General features: G+C 43.1%; 1 protein-coding gene across 4 annotated transcripts in view; it reads left to right on the top strand.

The window, feature by feature from the left end:
- Positions 1-18,240, top strand: part of vps13a (vacuolar protein sorting 13 homolog A) — a 405,759-nt gene that overhangs the window by 158,876 nt on the left and 228,643 nt on the right. For all 4 annotated transcript variants that reach the window (XM_080188886.1, XM_080188884.1, XM_080188883.1 and 1 more), the window contains exons 27-29: positions 1,851-1,930; positions 3,536-3,595; positions 11,009-11,171. In XM_080188886.1, the coding sequence (XP_080045012.1) occupies positions 1,851-1,930; positions 3,536-3,595; positions 11,009-11,171 (303 nt within the window). The remainder of the gene's footprint in view (positions 1-1,850; positions 1,931-3,535; positions 3,596-11,008; positions 11,172-18,240) is intronic.

Below are 18,240 nucleotides of genomic sequence, written 5' to 3'. Positions count from 1 at the left end.
AGTGCAGAGGAGGTTTACTAGGCTGATACCGGAGTTGAGGGGGTTGAGCTATGAGGAGAGGCTGAATAAACAAGGCTTGTACTCGTTAGAGTTTAAAAGAATGAGGGGAGATCTCATTGAGACGTATAAGATGATGAATGGGATGGATAGGATAGAGGTGGAGAGACTCTTCCCGCTCAAAAAAAGACAGTAGGACTAGGGGGCACAGCCTCAAGATAAAAGGGCGGCGGTTTAGAACGGAGTTGAGGAGGAACTTCTTCACTCAAAGGGTGGTGAATCTCTGGAATTCTCTGCCCGTTGAAGTGGTGGAGGCTGCCTCGCTAAATATTTTTAAGAAGCGGGTTGATGGGTTTTTGATAAGAGAGGGGATTAAGGGTTATGGGGAGAGGGCGGGAATGTGGAACTGAGCCACGACAGATCAGCCATGATCTTATTGAATGGCGGGGCAGGCTCGAAGGGCTAGATGGCCTACTCCTGCTCCTATTTCTTATGTTCTTATGTTCTCCCCTGCCCCCCAGGCCCAGGTGGTCAGAGGTAATGACGGGCAGTGCCAGCCTGACATCCTGGTACTGCTCACCAGGTATTGGGTGGGGCTATGATGGAGCGGAGCAATGATGGGGAGGTGGGAAGGTACTCTGCTTCGGCAATCGGCCAGGAGGGTATTGGGGCAGTGATTGGCGGGGGAGACGAGCAATTGTGTTGGCGGGAGGGCAATATCCGGGGTGGTGGGAGGAGTGACATAGAACACTGAGGGATCAAGGGGCATGTATAATCGTTCCCCTCACACAACAGCCAGTTTCCTAGTGAGAATTGATCCTGCCCCCTCCCACTCCTGGTGTGAATCACATTTTGCCTCTTTTGTTGCAATAAGTGCCGTATGATTGCATCTGAGATGCTGTCAGATATGCTGAGTTTTTCAGCTTTTTTTGTTTTGTTTCATGTTTCCAGCAGCTGCAGTTTCTTGCTTTTACAATCATCGAACACTATGGTTTCCTGTCACTTAACTAATTTCGTATTCTTACTGCTACTGCCCCTTTTTATTGCATGGAATCCAACTTGGTGGACAAACCAGTCATGTACCATTTTATCAAATGCCTTTTGGATTTCTTGCACACCACATCAACCACTTTACCCTAATTGATCCTCTGTTACCCCCAGAGAAAACTGAAGCAAGTTAGTTGAGCTTGAATTTCTGTTTTAAAAAAAAATTTATTGAGTTGCAATTATGTAGGCTTAAAGAGAGTAGGCACTGTTCTGGGATATGAATTCAAATTCCACTACGGCAGCTGGGAGAATTTAAGTTCAAATAATAAAATCTGGAATTAGAAATCCGGATAATCTGAGTAATGGTGGCCATGAAACTATCATTGTTGTATAAACCTCTGGGGTTCACAAATGCCTTTTAGGGAAGGAAATTTGACGTCCTTGCTGTCCTTGCCGCCTCTGGCATATGTATGGCTTCAGATTGACAACAATGTGCTTGATTCTTAGCTGCCCTCTCTAATGCCCTAGTAAGTCATGCAATTCATGGATAATCAGGAATTACCATTAACACCCACATCCTATCAAAGGATTTAAAAAATGGAAGGATTGCTGGCCAAGAGCATTGGTGAAATTGAGCCTCAGGAATATGAAAGGATTGTTTAGACAGAGGGCAAGGCTGGACACAGGCAATGTCAAGATGGGAAATGCTCTTTGTAGCAGAGCAGTTGCAGTAGGTTCAAAAAGATAGATGAAGAACCGAGCAGATATTGTGAAAAATTGTTGGATGTGATTTTAATTGCTTTAGGTATGTAATTAGAAGTATTTGGAATTTATCCATTATAATCCAGATGTAAAATATTTTTCAGATGTTGACAACAAACCCGTTTATATTGTCACCACACTGGACAATTATGAAGATGATCTCCTTACGATTGAATACTTTAAGGTAAAATGGAGTTTGGACCATGGAAGATTTTAATTTATTTATTTTGCTTGTGGTCACCATTGTTTATATTGTAACTATGAAGTTTTGTCAGTTCTTCTTCCTCCATTAGTTTCTAATTTATTTCCCAGTTGTGCTCAAGCTGTAATCACAAAATTGATTTTCTTTCCCAAGTAAATTGGAACAGAAGAAAAAACACACATAGCACTGTATAAACTGATAACATCATCAAATGTAAACATTCAACAAATTTTAAATGGATAACCAAGTTTACTTTCTTCAACTATTCACATACCCTGATTCACATTGGCTGGCTTAATGAACAATTGCAACCTCCCATGTTGTTTCACATCCATGCCCTGCCTAGTCTTACAGCTGAGCCCAAATTTCTTTGATGCAACAAACCCCTCCCCTTAATTAGCTGTATTTTGAGACACTGAAAAAATACACATGCTTTTCAGTTTTTCTGTGATCTCACTCCACTTCATTTCTCAGGATATTTTAAACATTTTTTGCCTCAGGGTAGGAGTGACATAGCAGCCATAATCTATAGCAACCTTGCTCAGCTGGAGTTGGCCAAGTGTAGCTTGTGTAATACTTTCCTGAACTTATTTTTCTTTTTTACAAAGCTTTTATGCTGCAGTTCTTTTGAAGCTTTTAACTGAGAAATATCAACTGCTACTATCCCTTTGTGTTCTGTTCTGCAGAGCAGCTACGGAGGATACTGGCACTTAGATCAATATATACCCATTTGTCCACAGAAACTTTCTAATTTTCCAAGAAATATTTTTTCCCATCCAACCAAGCGAAGTTGAAGATGAGAGGCTAGCAGATGCTGTTATGGAGATTGATGGGAACAATCTCCTTCTCTGATCAGATGTGTTCTTTCTGGTCAGTCTTGTGGAACATGTTTCATGATTTTTTGATGTTGGAAAGATCTCTGTGAGCTTTTACCCAAAGAGAGACAGGAGCATGCCATCAAAGTTGAAAGTTCCAAGTATGCTTCTCAAATGCTTTCCTCTAGAAAGCTCTCTATTAGAATTCTGCTTCCTCTTTTTCCTTTCTCTCCTGCATTTCTCTTTCCACTGCTTGCTCTAGAAATTCTAGCTCTAGTGTCCACTGCTCCAGTTGTATCCTTGTTGGCATTGGCGTGTCCATTGTGGATTCTACTCCTGCCTCCTGTCCTTCCCATTTGATTAAAAAATGGGTGATCAATGTTTTGAGAATTTCAGCTTTCCTAGTTTTTGGTTTGACACTCACTTCTACTTGTCTAGCTATGCTCTGTACGAAGGGTCATCAAGACTCAAAACGTTCGCTCTATTCTCTCTTCACGGATGCTGTCAAAGCTGCTGAGATTTTCCAGCATTTTCTGTTTTTGTTATGTAAATATTTGGTCATTTTAAGAACTGCTGTTTAGGTCATTTAAAAGTACTGTTAAAACTTATCTCATGAGTTCAGCTCACTTGTTTCAAAAGTTTTTATTTATTAAAACTTGGTTTTCTACGAAAGATGCAATGATTTATCCCAAGTTTTATAAATGAACTGCCATTCAATCATTGCATGTTGCATAAAATGAGAGACAAATCAATTTTAACATTTATTTTCCAGGCTAACCGTGATGGACCCGAGTTCAAAACCAACTACAACAACACAGAACAACTCATACAGGTAAAAATTTCCATGAGGTACTTCATAGGGATTTTTTATATCACCGTTATGTGGAACAGCCAGAATGCTATCTTTAGAGCATTATTACTGTGACCTACTCATTCCAGAAGAGACATGCTACCTCAGACAATAGAGATAATCTGCCTTTTTATTTCTCAGCAAGGCATTAGAGGACATTTTTTTTTTCTTGGATTTTTTTTACCTTTCTTCTGATGTCACTTCATTTTTTTTGTTGTTTTTGGAATATCTAATTTGTTAAGAATATTGCCTTTGCTTTCTGTTCTGAAGTGAACTTGACCATTGAACCTTGCAGGACTGCAATGCTTGTATTCGAGTGTGATTTATCCCATAGTTGCGACAGCTAAAGAAAGGAAATAACATCATTAGTTCATATAGCAGTCTTCTTCTTCTCAAGTGCGAATAAGATTGGGAATTGACAGTTTTCAGTTTAGTTTCAAAAATGCCACACTTTGAGAAGTCACAAAGGATTTTAAATGCGGAAAAATTCTGAAAACAGCAGGAGCTGTCAGAGGGGCAAACTGGAAAAAGAAGGCCTTTACTAGATCTATTCCTTCATCATCAAATATCCTGGCCATTACTGCCACTACAGTTACCTTAGAGTCATATATGCATAAAGCATCAAAGGAGCTATTCAGGATTTTGAAAAAGCTATCCAGTTAGTCCTACTGCTGTGCTCATTTTCCATTGTCAAGATCCATAACCCTTGCCTCCCTCATCAATCAAATATAACTCAACCTTGATTATTTCAATGAACCAACCTCTACTGCTCTCTGGGGAAGAGATGTCCATGGACCAACAACCTCAGAGGAAAAAAATCTCATAATTTCAGTCTTAAATGGGAGATTTTAAAATCGTGTTCCCTAGTACTAGTTTCCCCCCAAATTGAGAAGCATCCTCTCAGCAAATGTCCCCTCTCATTCTTCTAAATGCCAATGGGTAAACCTGTCCAATGGTCCCTCTTAAAATAACCTTGTTATCCCTGGAATCAATCAAGTGAATCTTCTAAGAATTGCTTCTCATGCCATTATATCCTTAAGTAAAAAGATCAAAATTTGTAAATAGTACTCCAGGTGTTATCTCATTACGCTCTGTATAGCTATAACAATACTGCTCTACTTGTATACTTTCTTCCCCATGCAATAAATGCTGTTTTCCTAATCATTTGCTGTAGCTGATACATGAATTACAAACATTAGTATCTGGATACACAGATTCCAGAGTTCTGCGGTCCCCTCTCCATTTAAATAATATGCTGCTTTTTTTTTTCCCTGCCAAAGTGGGTGTGTTCACATTTTCCACCTCCATCTCCGAATGTGTGTCCATTTTATTTAACCCATGATTCTTTGTATCCTCTTTACTATTTACTTTCCTATGTCACTTTGTGTTACCAGTAAATTTAGCAACTAGGTATTCTATCCCTTCCTCCAAGCTGTTGAAATAGATAGTAAATAGTTGAGTCCCCAGCACTGATTCTTGTGGCATCCTTGCAAATAACCCACTTACCCAAACACTCTACTTCCTGGTTAGCTCAGCAATCCTTTATCCATGCTAATATGTTACCCCCCTCCATTATATGATCTTATTGTGTGTAAGTAATGATCTCAGGCAGTGTATCAAATGCATTTTAGAACTCCAAGTATACCACATCTACAGGTTTCCCTTTAACCATATTGCTTGGACTTCCAAAAAGTATTCCAATATATTTATGTTGTGAAGTTGGGTAGTGTAATTGTAGATTCGGAGATAGGAAGTTAGCCCCAAACCAGAACATGTAGTGAAAGGCTAAGCAGCAAATTTTACCAAGACCATGGGCTTTTGAACTTAGTCAATCAATTTGAATCAGACACTTAGATACCAAGAGCCTACTAAATTTAAATCTGATAGTTTTGACAACCTAGGACCAATCCTGGGAAATATTGATGTGCCATCACAGGTATACAAGAAGGGGGCAGTGGAACAAAGAGACAACTGCCGTCTGACAGAATAGCAGCTCTCAACTCTCTCTCGAGAGAGAATCGTGGGCTCTCAGTTTCATATACGCCTTGGAGAAAGCACCATCCAGATAGCAAAGATACCAAAGAAGAAAAAAGTTTTTGACAGAAGGCCCAGGATATTCCAGAAGACACAAAACCTGGTTGTAATTTAAAGAGTGACTTAATTCTATTTATGTTAATGAGTGGGAATTGTATGTTTTGGAACAGCATACCATTAGAATCTTGTTTTATTTGGGAATTGTTAACAGAAGAGACGTATTCAGTTTGTTAAGACTTTAGTTTGTTCACTGTTGGATAAATAAATTGTTATGGTGTTGGTCTTAGAGTGAGTGTCAGGGCTTTATTTTGTATTTAATGGGCCCGATGTTTTTTACCATTGCGTCACGCCTGTTTTCAGGTACGAAAACTTGGTAAAGTCAGGCGTGAGGCGTGTCTGCACAGATTCCCACTATTTACCAAGTCTCGAAAATGGCCATGATCAGAACTGCGGCCGAAATGGGCTCAATGTCATTTTAAATTGATTTAATGAGCTGGACGCCCAGTCTTACCTGCAAAGGAATTTCTTCCTTTGCCATCATGTCCACGCTTCCAGGTTTGATGCGAAACAGAGGTCTGTTTCGGGCGCTCCAATTTCTGAAAAGATAAGTTCAGAGCTTCCAACGGCGCTCAAACTCAGATGGGTGGGGGGTTGGTCAGACCACTCTCTGGTTGGGGGGAGGAGGGAGGAAAGAGGCCACTTTGCTCTCTGGTGGAGGGGAGGAGGAGGGAGGCCAGATGGATCTCTGATGTGGGGGGAGAAGGGAGGTCCAATCATTCTCTGGGGGGTTGGAGAAGGCCGGCCAGATAATTCTCTGGTGATGGTTGTTTGGGGGGGGTGTTGGGTTTGGAGGAGGCGGTAGGCAGGCCAGGTGCAGGGGTATCTCTGGGGCAGGGGGCACCGCCGCCACTCTGCGTGTGATCGGTGGGAAGGAATGGGGGCAAGCGGTCATGATCGGTCTGGCTAGCAGGAGGGGTGGATAGATAAGGGGGACAATTACGTTGTGGGGTGGGGTGATGTCTGTGGGGGTCATCCCTCCTGCTTTTTGCTTTTGGGCTGCTTTATCCACTTTTTGTGGCTCAGGAGCGATGTTTTTCAAATTTTCTTTTCACTGCGCATGCGCAGTTAAAGGCTCTGATCAGAGCAGCAGCATTTTGGGCGCAATAAGCCCTGCCCCCAGTGCAATTCAGATCCACAATTTCTTTTCAGGCTAACAGTGTATGACAGCACCTGAGAACAGGTTTCCAAGTCAGATCTGAATTGCGCCCAGATTCAGCACTTCGAATCAAAATAGTAAACTTGCCCTCAGAGACTAGAATTTGCTGAAAAACAAATCACACCACTTCACACACACTTTTTACTGATAAGGTGAAGTACTCCTCTTTGGGTATTTCGATGTTAGTTCTCATGCGGGGAAACAACCTCTTGCTTTTTAACATCTGGTTAAACGCAGTCTCTCTAACAGAATGTGACCCAGCCAGATGTTATAATGTTTTCTAAATATCCTGCTTTTTTTATTCATTTGTGGGACATTGATGTAGCTGGCTGGCTAGCATTTATTGCCCATCATTAGTTGCCCATGAGAAGGTGGTGGCGAGTTGCCGCCTTGAAACACTGCAGTACACATGCTGTGAGTTGACCCATAATGCCATTAAGGAAGGAATTCCAGGTTTTTGACCCAAAACTCAATAATACAATCCAGAATTCTTACCTTTTTTGTTAAATATTTGTGAGATGTGGGCATTGCTGGGCTAAGCTAGCATTTATTGAGAAGGTGAGAAGGCATGGGATCCAAGGGGCTTTGGCCTTGTGGATCCAGAACTGGCTTGCCTGCAGAAGGCAGAGAGTGGTTGTGGATGGGTCTTTTTCTGCAAGGAGGTCAGTCACCAGTGGAGTGCCCCAGGGATCTGTTCTAGGACCCTTGCTGTTGGTAATTTTCATAAATGACCTGGATGAGGAAGTGGAAGGATAGATTAGTAAGTTCGCCAACGACACGAAGGTTGGTGGTGTTGTGGATAGTCTGGAGGGATGTCAGAAGTTGCAGCGTGACATAGATAGGATGCAAGACTGGGCGGAGAAGTGGCAGATGGACTTCAACACGGATAAATGTGTAGTGGTCCAATGGGATGAAGGAGTACAGTATCAAGGGTAGGAGTCTTAGCAGTGTTGAGAAACAGAAGGACCTTGGGGTCCGGGTCCATAGGACTCTTAAATCAGCCTCTTAGGTGGAGGATGTAGTCAAGAAGGCGTATGGCGTACTGGCTTTCATTAATCAAGGGATTGAGTTTAGGAGTCGAGAGGTAACGCTGCAACTTCATAAGACCCTTGTCAGACCCCATTTGGAGTACTGTGCGCAGTTCTGGTTGCCTCAGTACAGGAAGGATGTGGAAGCTATTGAAAGGATACAGAGGAGATTTACAAGGATGTTGCCTGGATTGGGAGCCATGCCTTATGAAGATAGGTTAAGGGAGCTAGGTCTCTTCTCCCTGGAGAGATGAAGGTTGAGAGGCAACCTGATAGAGGTTTATAAAATGTTGAGAGGAATAAATAAGGTGAACTCTCGGAGGCTATTTCCCAGCGCGGAAATGGTCACTACGAGAGGACACGGGTTTAAGGTGCTGGGAAGCAAGTACAGAGGAGATGTTAGGGGTAAGTTTTTCACTCAGGGTGGTGAGTGAGTGGAATCGGCTGCCGTCGTTGGTGGTAGAGGCAAACTTGCTGGGGTCTTTTCAAAGACTTCTGGATGAGTACATGGGATTTAATGGGATTGGGAGTTACAGATAGTTCTATGGCCTGGTAGGTATAGATGTGATTGGCGCAATTTGTGGGCTGAAGGGCCTGTTTGTGCTGTAGTGTTCTATGTTATTGCCTATCCCTAATTGCTCTTGAGAAGGTGTGCACTGCCTTCTTGGACCACGAGTCCATGTGGTATAGGTGCACCCATAATGTTAGGGAATGAGTTCCAGGGTTTTTTGACCCAGTGACAGTGAAAGAATGACAATATATTTCCAGCAGCATGATGGCACAATGGTTAGCACTGCTGCCTGACAGTGCCAGACACTTGGATTTGATTCTGGCCTTGGGTGTCTGAGTGGTGTTTGCACATTTTCCCCATGTCTGCGTGGGTTTTCTCTGGGTTCTGATTTCTTCCCACAGTCCAAAGGTATACAGGTTAGGTTGATTGGCCATGCTAAATTGCCCCTTAGTATCCAAAGATATACAGATTAAGTGAATTAACCATGGTAAATGCATAGGTTATGGGATAGGGTCGAGGGGCAGGGGTGGGCCCAGGTAATTCATAGACATACCACCCTCTGAGTGAAGAAGTTTCCCCTAATGTTGATCCTAAATGGCCTATCCCATATCCTGAAACTGTTACCTCTTGTTCAGAATAAAGATAGAATTTGCTGTTGTAAATGTTTCTTTTACATTTCTCTTCCCATGCCTAGTGATGTTTGAGGCAGATAAAACATGTACTTGCGCCTGCTTACATAGCTAGTTTTACTGGAACTAATTGCCATTACATGTCACATCAAGCATTGTTGACTAGACAACACTCACTCCTATCACCTGCCATTGGGGTACAAGAATGATTTATCAGTTGATACTCAATCTGTTTGGCCACTTTATGAACACAGCTATGGTCGTCATGTCCTAGAATAAGACTAAGATCCAAAGTTTCTGGCTATGAGGTAGGGATACTATCCACTGGACCACAAGATCTCATCTACCATTGTAAATTACATAGAGGTTAAAATCCAAGTTTGTAGTATAGAATTGTCTTTTAGGATTAAGCTGTTCCCTTGTGCGCTGGCATAGGCAGTTTGCATCATAAATGTAGAATGTAATTTATAATGTAAATTATAATAGACTTATGAAACCAAAGACAGAATATATGCTGCAAAATATGAATTTGAGTACATTTAATTCAATTACTCCCCTGCTCTAAAAGTCTGCTTTAACTTGAGCCTACATTTGGTCTTGACCCTCAGTTTGCTTTCACTCATAAAAGATGATAGACCATGGAATCCTACAGTGCAGAAAGAGGCCATTCGACCCATCGAGTCTGCACCAACCACAATCCCACCCAGGCCCCATCCCCATATCCCTACATATTTACCCACTAATCCCTCTAACCTATGCATCCCGGGACACTAAGGAGCAATATAGAATGGCCAATCAACCTAGCCCGCGCATCTTTGGACTGTGGGAGGAAACCGGAGTAAACACGCATTCACCGGGAGAACGTGCAAATGCCACACAGACAGTGACCCGAGCCGGGATTTGAACCCAGGTCCCTGGAACTGTGAAGCAGTAGTGCTAACAACTGTGCTACTGTGCCGCCCCAATGATGAACTGGGTCTTTAAAGTCAAAGATAATGGGTCTGATTCTTCAGCCCAAGTGTGACTTAGAAAAAGTTACTAAAATTAATGCCACCTGTTTGTGCACGGTTCCCTGGCTCATCCAGCCCTTGGGCAGTTTCCCAGAGACAGGATAGGGTGACAGAACTACTTCCTGATGTGCAGAAATAGTTGATTAAAGTTATTAAAGGGTGTGTTAATGGAGGCAGCCCAGAACTTTCCATTCAGTCTCCAGTTCACTGCAGGCAGTGGGGGCAATTTATTTGCCTGGGGGAGACTCATGGCAAGACCTGGAAGCCGACACTCCAGAGAGACACACGAGCTTTCTCTAGCTGCCTTCCTTCGTGCAGCAGCACTCTGTAGAGGGGCTTCCACCCTCACCACAGCCATCCAACAGGCCTTTTTATTTGTTTATTTCAAATCAAAGAAGTTGGATAGAGGATGCCTCCATTTTCAAGTGGCCTTTACCTTGCCTGAAATCTCAACCTACTGCATTTTTCAAGCTGAAAGGCTTCCAGCTTTGAGGATCCAACTAAATCACAAGAAAGGATGGGGGGAAAATCGCCGAGTTACCATTTCCCATACAGTGCAGGCTTCTAATCCGCATCTGAGTCTAACAATGCAGTTCAGAATCCTATAGGGTAAATTTTTCCCAATGTATTGTTTGATAGTGTGCACATTTTTATCTTTTCAATTGCAAGGGTGGCAATTTGAATAGTTTCTTTTACTCAGCATTATGTGGAATACAAGACAGTTCCAATACACGCACATGAGGAGAATGTAGCTACCTGACTTAATGGAGGTGTTTGAAAACAAAATCAGCAAAGCTGTGATTGAATTACTTTTAACTTGTGTAACAAGAAGGCATTATTTTCTGAAAAAGTGTTTAATAGACTTTTGTTTTTCATTGAATAACTTTTTTATGTTGTACTTGAAAAGAGTTTTTTGAGAGTTATTTGATGTCCTTTGAATTGCTAGAGTAGAGTTTTTTTATTTTAGGTGAACTTTTCATCGCTGGATGTTCATTTACACAGTGAAGCTCTGCTGACTTCCATTCATTTCCTGAAGAGCCTTATCCCAAATTCTGATGCTAAGATCACTTCAGATGAACAACTCCCTGTTACTGAGGAAAAAAAAGAGATCGTCACAAAGAAAAAAGCAAGTAAGAAATATAATATAAGATAAGATAAGATAAGAAATAGGAGCAGGAGTAGGCCATCCAGCCCTTCGAGCCTGCCCCGCCATTCAATAAGATCATGGCTGATCTGTCGCTGCTCAGTTCCACTTTCCCGCTTTCTCCCCATAACCCTTAATCCCCTCTCTTATCAAAAACCCATCAACCCACATCTTAAAAATATTTAGCGAGGCAGCCTCCACCACTTCAACGGGCAGAGAATTCCAGAGATTCACCACCCTTTGAGTGAAGAAGTTCCTCCTCAACTCCGTTCTAAACCGCCGCCCTTTTATCTTGAGGCTGTGCCCCCTAGTCCTACTGTCTTTTTTGAGCGGGAAGAGTCTCTCCACCTCTATCCTATCCATCCCATTCATCATCTTATACGTCTCAATGAGATCTCCCCTCATTCTTCTAAACTCTAACGAGTACAAGCCTTGTTTATTCAGCCTCTCCTCATAGCTCAACCCCCTCAACTCCGGTATCAGCCTAGTAAACCTCCTCTGCACTCCCTCCAAGGCCAAAATATCTTTGCGCAGGTGCGGCGCCCAAAACTGCACACAGTACTCCAAGTTCATTTTTCTTGTTGCATGAAGTAACTTCATTTTTCAAATGTTTTCTTGCTGCCCTTTTAAGGCAAAGATTTGTGCATGATATTTCCCATTTTTTCTCATTTAGGTTAGATTTTAAGAATGCCAGTAATTCATATTTGTTTTGTATAAATTAAATGTTGCATCACACTAGTTCATTCAACCATGGTGAACAATACAGCCAAGTCTGATGTTTTTAAACTCGAGGTATTGGGTAATAATAATTGGCTCGAAAAGAAGCAGACACTCCAGGAAGCATGAAAAATGTGCAGGTCTGCAGCTGAGAGTGAAAGAATGCAGTCCCAAGGGTCCCCTCCCCAGCTTATTTCTTGCAAATGTCCAGTCTCTGGAAAACAAGCTAGACGAACTTAGAGCCAAACTCACTTCCCAAAGAGAACCAAGGGATTGCTGTATACTCTGTTTCACAGAGACATGGCTCACTACTGCTTCATCGAATAGCGCCCTACAACCAGAGGGCTTCTCAATCCATCGAATGGACTGTACAGCGACCTCAGGCAAGGCAAGGCTAGGCTAGGTTGAGGTCTGCTTCCTAATCAACATTTCATGGTGCCTAGACGTAGCAACACTGGCAACTTTCTGCTCCCCAGACCTAGAATACCTGACTCTAAAATGCTGCCCCTGCTACCTTCTGCGGGAATTCACCTCCGTTATCCTGATGGCAGTTTATATCCCACCCCATGCGGATGTGAAGATCACGCTGGACGAAATATACACCACTATGAATAGCCTTGAGACAAAACATCCCAAGGTCTTGTTCTTCGTGGCCAGGGACTTCAATCTGGCCAAGCTCAAGAGCGTACTACCAAGTTACCACCAGTGCGTCTCCTGCTTCACCAGAGGCCTAAACATCCTAGACCACTGCTACACAAATATTAAACATGCCTACTACTCTATCGCCCGCTCACACTTTGACAAATCAGATCACAAGGCTGTGTTCCTGCTCCCAGCTTACAAGCAAAAACTGAAGTGGGAGAATCCATCAAAGAAAGTCATGCAATGTTGGTCTGAGGAATCGGATGATCTCCTACAGGGCTGCTTGAAATCAGTGGACTGGTCAGAATTTAAAAACTCTGCGACCAGCCTGAACGAGTACCCCACTACAGTAACTGATTTCATTAGTAAGTGTGTAGAAGACTGTGTGCCAAAGAAGCAAATCTATGTGTTCTCCAGCCAGAAACCATGGATGAACAGGGGTGTCCAGTCTGAGGCGTTCAAGTCGGGCGACACTGACCTATACAAGAAAGCCACATACGATCTAAGGAGATGCCAAAAGACAATACCGGACCAAGCTGGACTTGCCACACCAGACTAGCCACACCGACATCTGCTGACTATGGCAAGGTCTGCAAGACGTAGCAGGCTACAAGATGAAGGCACGTAAAATTGCCAATGAGCTCAATGCATTTTAGGCCCGTTTTGAGCAAGAGATCAGCAAGATCATGCCCTCCACCCTGGAAGCCTTGGATGAACCTGTATCTGGGGTCACCATTGCAGACGTTAGAGCAGCTTTCTTGAAGATCAACCCACGGAAAGCAACTGGCCCGGGCAGGGTACCTGGACGTGCATTCAGATCCTGCACAGATCAGCTGGCGGAGGTATTCACAAACATCTTCAACCTCTCTTTACAACAATCTGAGGTCCCTATCTGATTCAAGGAGATGACCATCATCCTGGTACCTAAGAAAAACCAAGCAGCGAGCCTTAATGACTATCGGCCAGTGGCTCTGATATTTATTATTATAAAGTCATGGCACGAATCAATTCCAGCCTCCTGGACTGCCTGGATCCACTACAGTTTGCCTACAGCCACAACAGGTCTACAGCAGATGTCATTTCCCTGGCCCTGCACTCAACCCTGGAACACCTAGCTGTCCTTTGTTATCTATGTCAGACTTCTATTTATTGACTACGGCGAAGCCTTCAACACTCTTATTCCCACAAAATTCATCTCCAAACTCCATGGCCTGGGCCTCGGCACCTTCCTCTGCGACAGGATCCTGAACTTCCTAATTCACAGACCACAATCAGTAAGGATAGGCAACAACCTCCATGATCATCCTCAACATTGGTGCACCACAAGGCTGTGTTCTCAGTTCCCTACTGTCCTCCTTGGAGGAGGGAACCGAGTGTATGGTGTCGAAATTTGCTGACGACACCAAGATTGGTGGAACGGCAAATTGTGCGGAGGGTGTGGAAAGTCTGCAGAGGGATCTAGATAGGCTGGGCAAATGGGCCAGGAACTGGCAAATGGAATTTAATGTTGGCAAGTGTGAAGTTGTCAACTTTGGTAGGAAGGACTACTACTTACATGGCGAAAAACTACATGCTATGGTGCAGAGGGACCTCGGGGTCCTTGTGCATGAGTCACTAAAACCCAGCCTGCAGGTGCAGCAGGTGGTCAGGAAGGCGAATGGGATGCTGGCCTTCATAGCGAGGGGGATTGAATATAAAAGTAGGGAGGTCTTGCTGCAACTGTACAGGGCACTGGTGAGGCCGCAGCTGGAGTACTGTATGCAGTTTTGGTCGCCACACTTACGCAAGGATATTTTGGCCTTGGAGGGAGTGCAGAGGAGGTTCACTAGGCTGATACTGGAGTTGAGGGGGTTGAGCTATGAGGAGAGGCTGCATAAACTAGGCTTGTACTCGATAGAGTTTAGAAGGATGAGGGGAGATCTCATTGAGACGTACAAGATGATGAATGGGATGGATAGGATAGAGGTGGAGAGGCTTTTCCCACTCAAAGGACTAGGGGGCACAGCCTCAAGATAAAGAGGGGGCAGTTTAGAACGGAGTTGAGGAGGAACTTCTTCATTCAAATGGTGGTGAATCTCTGGAATTCTCTGCCCGTTGAAGTGATGGGGCTGCCTCGCTAAATATATTTAAGATGCGGGTTGATAGGTTTTTGATAGGCAAGGGGATTAAGGGTTATGGGGAGAAGGCGGGAAAGTGGAACTGAGCCACTTCAGATCAGTCATCATCTTATCGAAGGGCTAGTTGGCCTACTCCTGCTCCTATTTCTTATGTTCTTATGTTCTAATGAATGTGTGGCCAAATTCCCTTCCAACTCGATTTTCAAGTTTGCTGACAGCACCACCGTAGTGGGTCGGATCTCAAACAATAATGAGACAGAGTACAGGAATGAGAGAATCCGGTGAACTGGTGCAGCAACAATAATCTCTCCCTCAATGTCAACATAAGGAAGGAGGTTGTTTTCAACTTCAGGAAGCATGGTGACAAACATGCCCATCTACATCAACAGGGACAAAGTTGCAATGGTCAAGAGCTTCGAGTTTTTAGGTTTCCAGATCACCAACAACCTGTCCTGGTTCCCCCATGCCGACACTATAGTTAGCCCACCAACGCCTCTACTTTCTCAGAAGACTAAGGAAATTTGATATGTCAACTACGACTTGCTCCAACCTTTACTGATGCACCATACAAAGCATTCCTTCTGGCTGTTGTATCACAACTTGATATGGCTCCTGCTCTGCCCAAAACTGCAAGGAACTGCAGAAGGTAGTGAATGCAGCCCAAGCCATCACGCAAACCAGCCTTCCATCCATTGACACTATCTACACTACCCACTGCCTTGGCAAAGCAGCCAGCATAATTAAAGACTCAATATGCCCCAGACATACTCTCTTCCACCTTCTTCTGTCGGGAAAAAGATACAAAAGTCTGAGGTCCCATATGAACGGACTCGAGAGTAGCTTCTTCCCTGCTACCATTAGAGTTTTGAATGAACCTATCTTGCACTATCTCGCTATGACTGTAAAACTATATTCTGCACTCAATGCTTTCTCTATGAACGGTATGCTTTAACTGTATAGCATGCAAAAAAACAGTACTTTTCACTATGTTAATACTGTGACAATAAATCAAATACTGTGTATTGTATACAAGCTGGGCTATCCATTGTGTTGGTGTGGTGACTGACTGCCCTTTACATAAAGCCAGCATTTGACTGAGTGTGGAATCAAGAAGCCCAAGCAAAAATGGAGTTGATGGGAATCAGGAGGAATACTCACCACTGGTTGGAGTCAAACTATGCACAAAGGAAGATGGTTATGGTTGTTGGAGGCAAATCATCTCAGGTCCAGGACATCACTGCAGGAGTTCCTTAGGATAGTGTCCTATGCTCAGCTGCTTCATCGATAAATCTTTCTTCCATTCTAAGGTTGGAAGTGGAGATGTTCACTGCACAGTGTTCATTCATGACACTGAAGCATCCATGTCCAAATGCAGCAAGATCTAGACAACGTCCAGTGTCACAAGTGCTAAATAATAACCATCTCCAAGAGAACTTAGCCATTGCCCTTGACATTCAATGCCATTATCATCACTGAATCCCCCGGTATCAAAATCCTGCAGTTTGCCATTGACCAGAAACTGAACTGAACTGACCATATAAATATTGTAACTCAAAGATCAGAGATCAGGAACCCTGTGGCCGTAACCCATCTCCTGATGCCCCCATGCTTGTCCACCATTTATAAGGCACAAGTCAGGAGCGTGATGGTTCCACAATCATTTATTCACTTCACCACCAATCTACAGTAGCAGTAGCGTGTACTATCTACAAAATGCACTGCAGAGCCTCACCAAATCTACCTAGGCTGTTCATTATAAACCTACAACTGCTACCCCTAGAAAGACGAAGGCAGCAGATTTGTGGGGACACCATCATCTGGATGTTTCCCTCTTAAGTTGCTCATCATCCTGACTCGGAAATCCAACATCCTTGGAGTTCCAGGACTTTTGGGTCAAAATCCTGGAAGTCCCTAATAACATTGTCAGTGTACCTACACAACTGGAACTGTAGCAATTCAAAAGGCAGCTCTCCACCTCTTCCTTGAGGGCAATTAGGAATGGGCAGTCAATGCTGGTTTAAGCAAATAATAAAAATGGAATGAAAATTAAAATTAAGGTAAAGAAATCAGTACATATTTCCAGGCAATGGTGATGTTGGGCACATTGCTGTTACCTGTGAAGATTTCTGTTCCCCATCCATTTTTGAACTTCTTTCAAGACGAAGACAGGGCCTTCATTATAACATTAGCTGTTGTATTTGTATAATTTTTGAAGCCCTCAAGGCTTAAAATGAATGAATGAATCTGTGGTGGGATAAGTACGGAAGGGTAATAAAGTCACATTCCGGGGAGTGGTAGAGTCAGATCTGGCTGGTAGGACAGTCGTGAGGATAAGGTTTTTGGGGAGCAAATGGATTGGCAATGGTTATAGTGGAAAAAAGGGTACTTGGGATTGGTGATTTGATAGTCGGGTGGGGTTGGTTGTGGCTACCAATTCAGTATACTGGCTAATCACTGAGTTAAATCAGAGGTTAACCAGGGACAAACATTCCTAAGTATTCAGCTAAGTCCCACTGTCTCTGATACTAAGATCAGTGTAAGAAACATTTAGGTAATATCTTTGGCAGTGAAAATTGGCCTATCTGAACTTTAAAATTCCCAGGCAGTTGCAATGCATGTGCATGCGCCAGGATTTCTGCAAGGTTCCAACATCCATCACAGATTGTGTCTGGATTTTAGAAGATTGGGAACTAAGTTTTTGTGCTGTGATAAGCTGATATACTATACAATGGCATATAGTCCAAGAGAAATTAAAGCTGAAAATTAGACCACAAACCTGTTTCTATGAAGTAATTTTTCTTATATTGAATAGATTTCGTTCAAAAGTTGTTGCGCTCTCTCTCACCTCCAAAAGCCACATCATAGCTTGAATACTCTATCTAAGCCTAGCTTCACCCATCATATGACCATACCTGCCAAACATCCCAATCAAGCCCCACTCTGCAAAATCCCAGGGGAAAACAGGCAGACAACATTGGTTCAGATTAAAACTAACATTCTAGCCATTAGAAGTAATTATGTTGTTGTAGCATGAATACAGGATGCTACTAGACAGGGCAGCTCCAAGTGCATAAAACTACTACAACACATCCTGCACAAGAACCTGGTTCAAATACATTTCTTAAAGGTGCAGTATGGTCACAGGGTGGAGAAACAGAATGGCACAGTATTAAACGTTAACAGATTGAGAAATGTTGATGTACAAAGGGACCTGGGATTAGAAAGAGTATTTGGGTGTCTTTGGATCTGAATGGACAAGATGGGCTGAGTGGCCCCATTCTATGCTGTATAACTTCTATGGTTCTGCCATGTCTTGTAACTGTAACTTTTAGTAACGGAAAGCAAATATGCACCATACCAAGTGGTTAGGAAGCAAATTGTATGTTGGCTTTTATTGCTAGAGGACTTGAGTCAGTAATAGCATTTAAATTAGATAATGAATATTATAATCAGCCTCATGCACTTTCAGGCAAGAGGCTACTACACCAGCATTTCAGTGTCGGTACCGTCATGAGAGACGAGAAAATTTTCACCTCTTTTACGGTCTTATCGGCTCGCCACGCTAACTGGCTGGTGTGA

This window comes from Carcharhinus amblyrhynchos, chromosome 5, assembly GCF_965287045.1.
Source record: "Carcharhinus amblyrhynchos chromosome 5, sCarAmb.v2.hapA, whole genome shotgun sequence".
Classification (NCBI taxonomy): Eukaryota; Metazoa; Chordata; class Chondrichthyes; order Carcharhiniformes; family Carcharhinidae; genus Carcharhinus; species Carcharhinus amblyrhynchos.
This window is presented reverse-complemented; position numbering and strand designations above follow the sequence as displayed.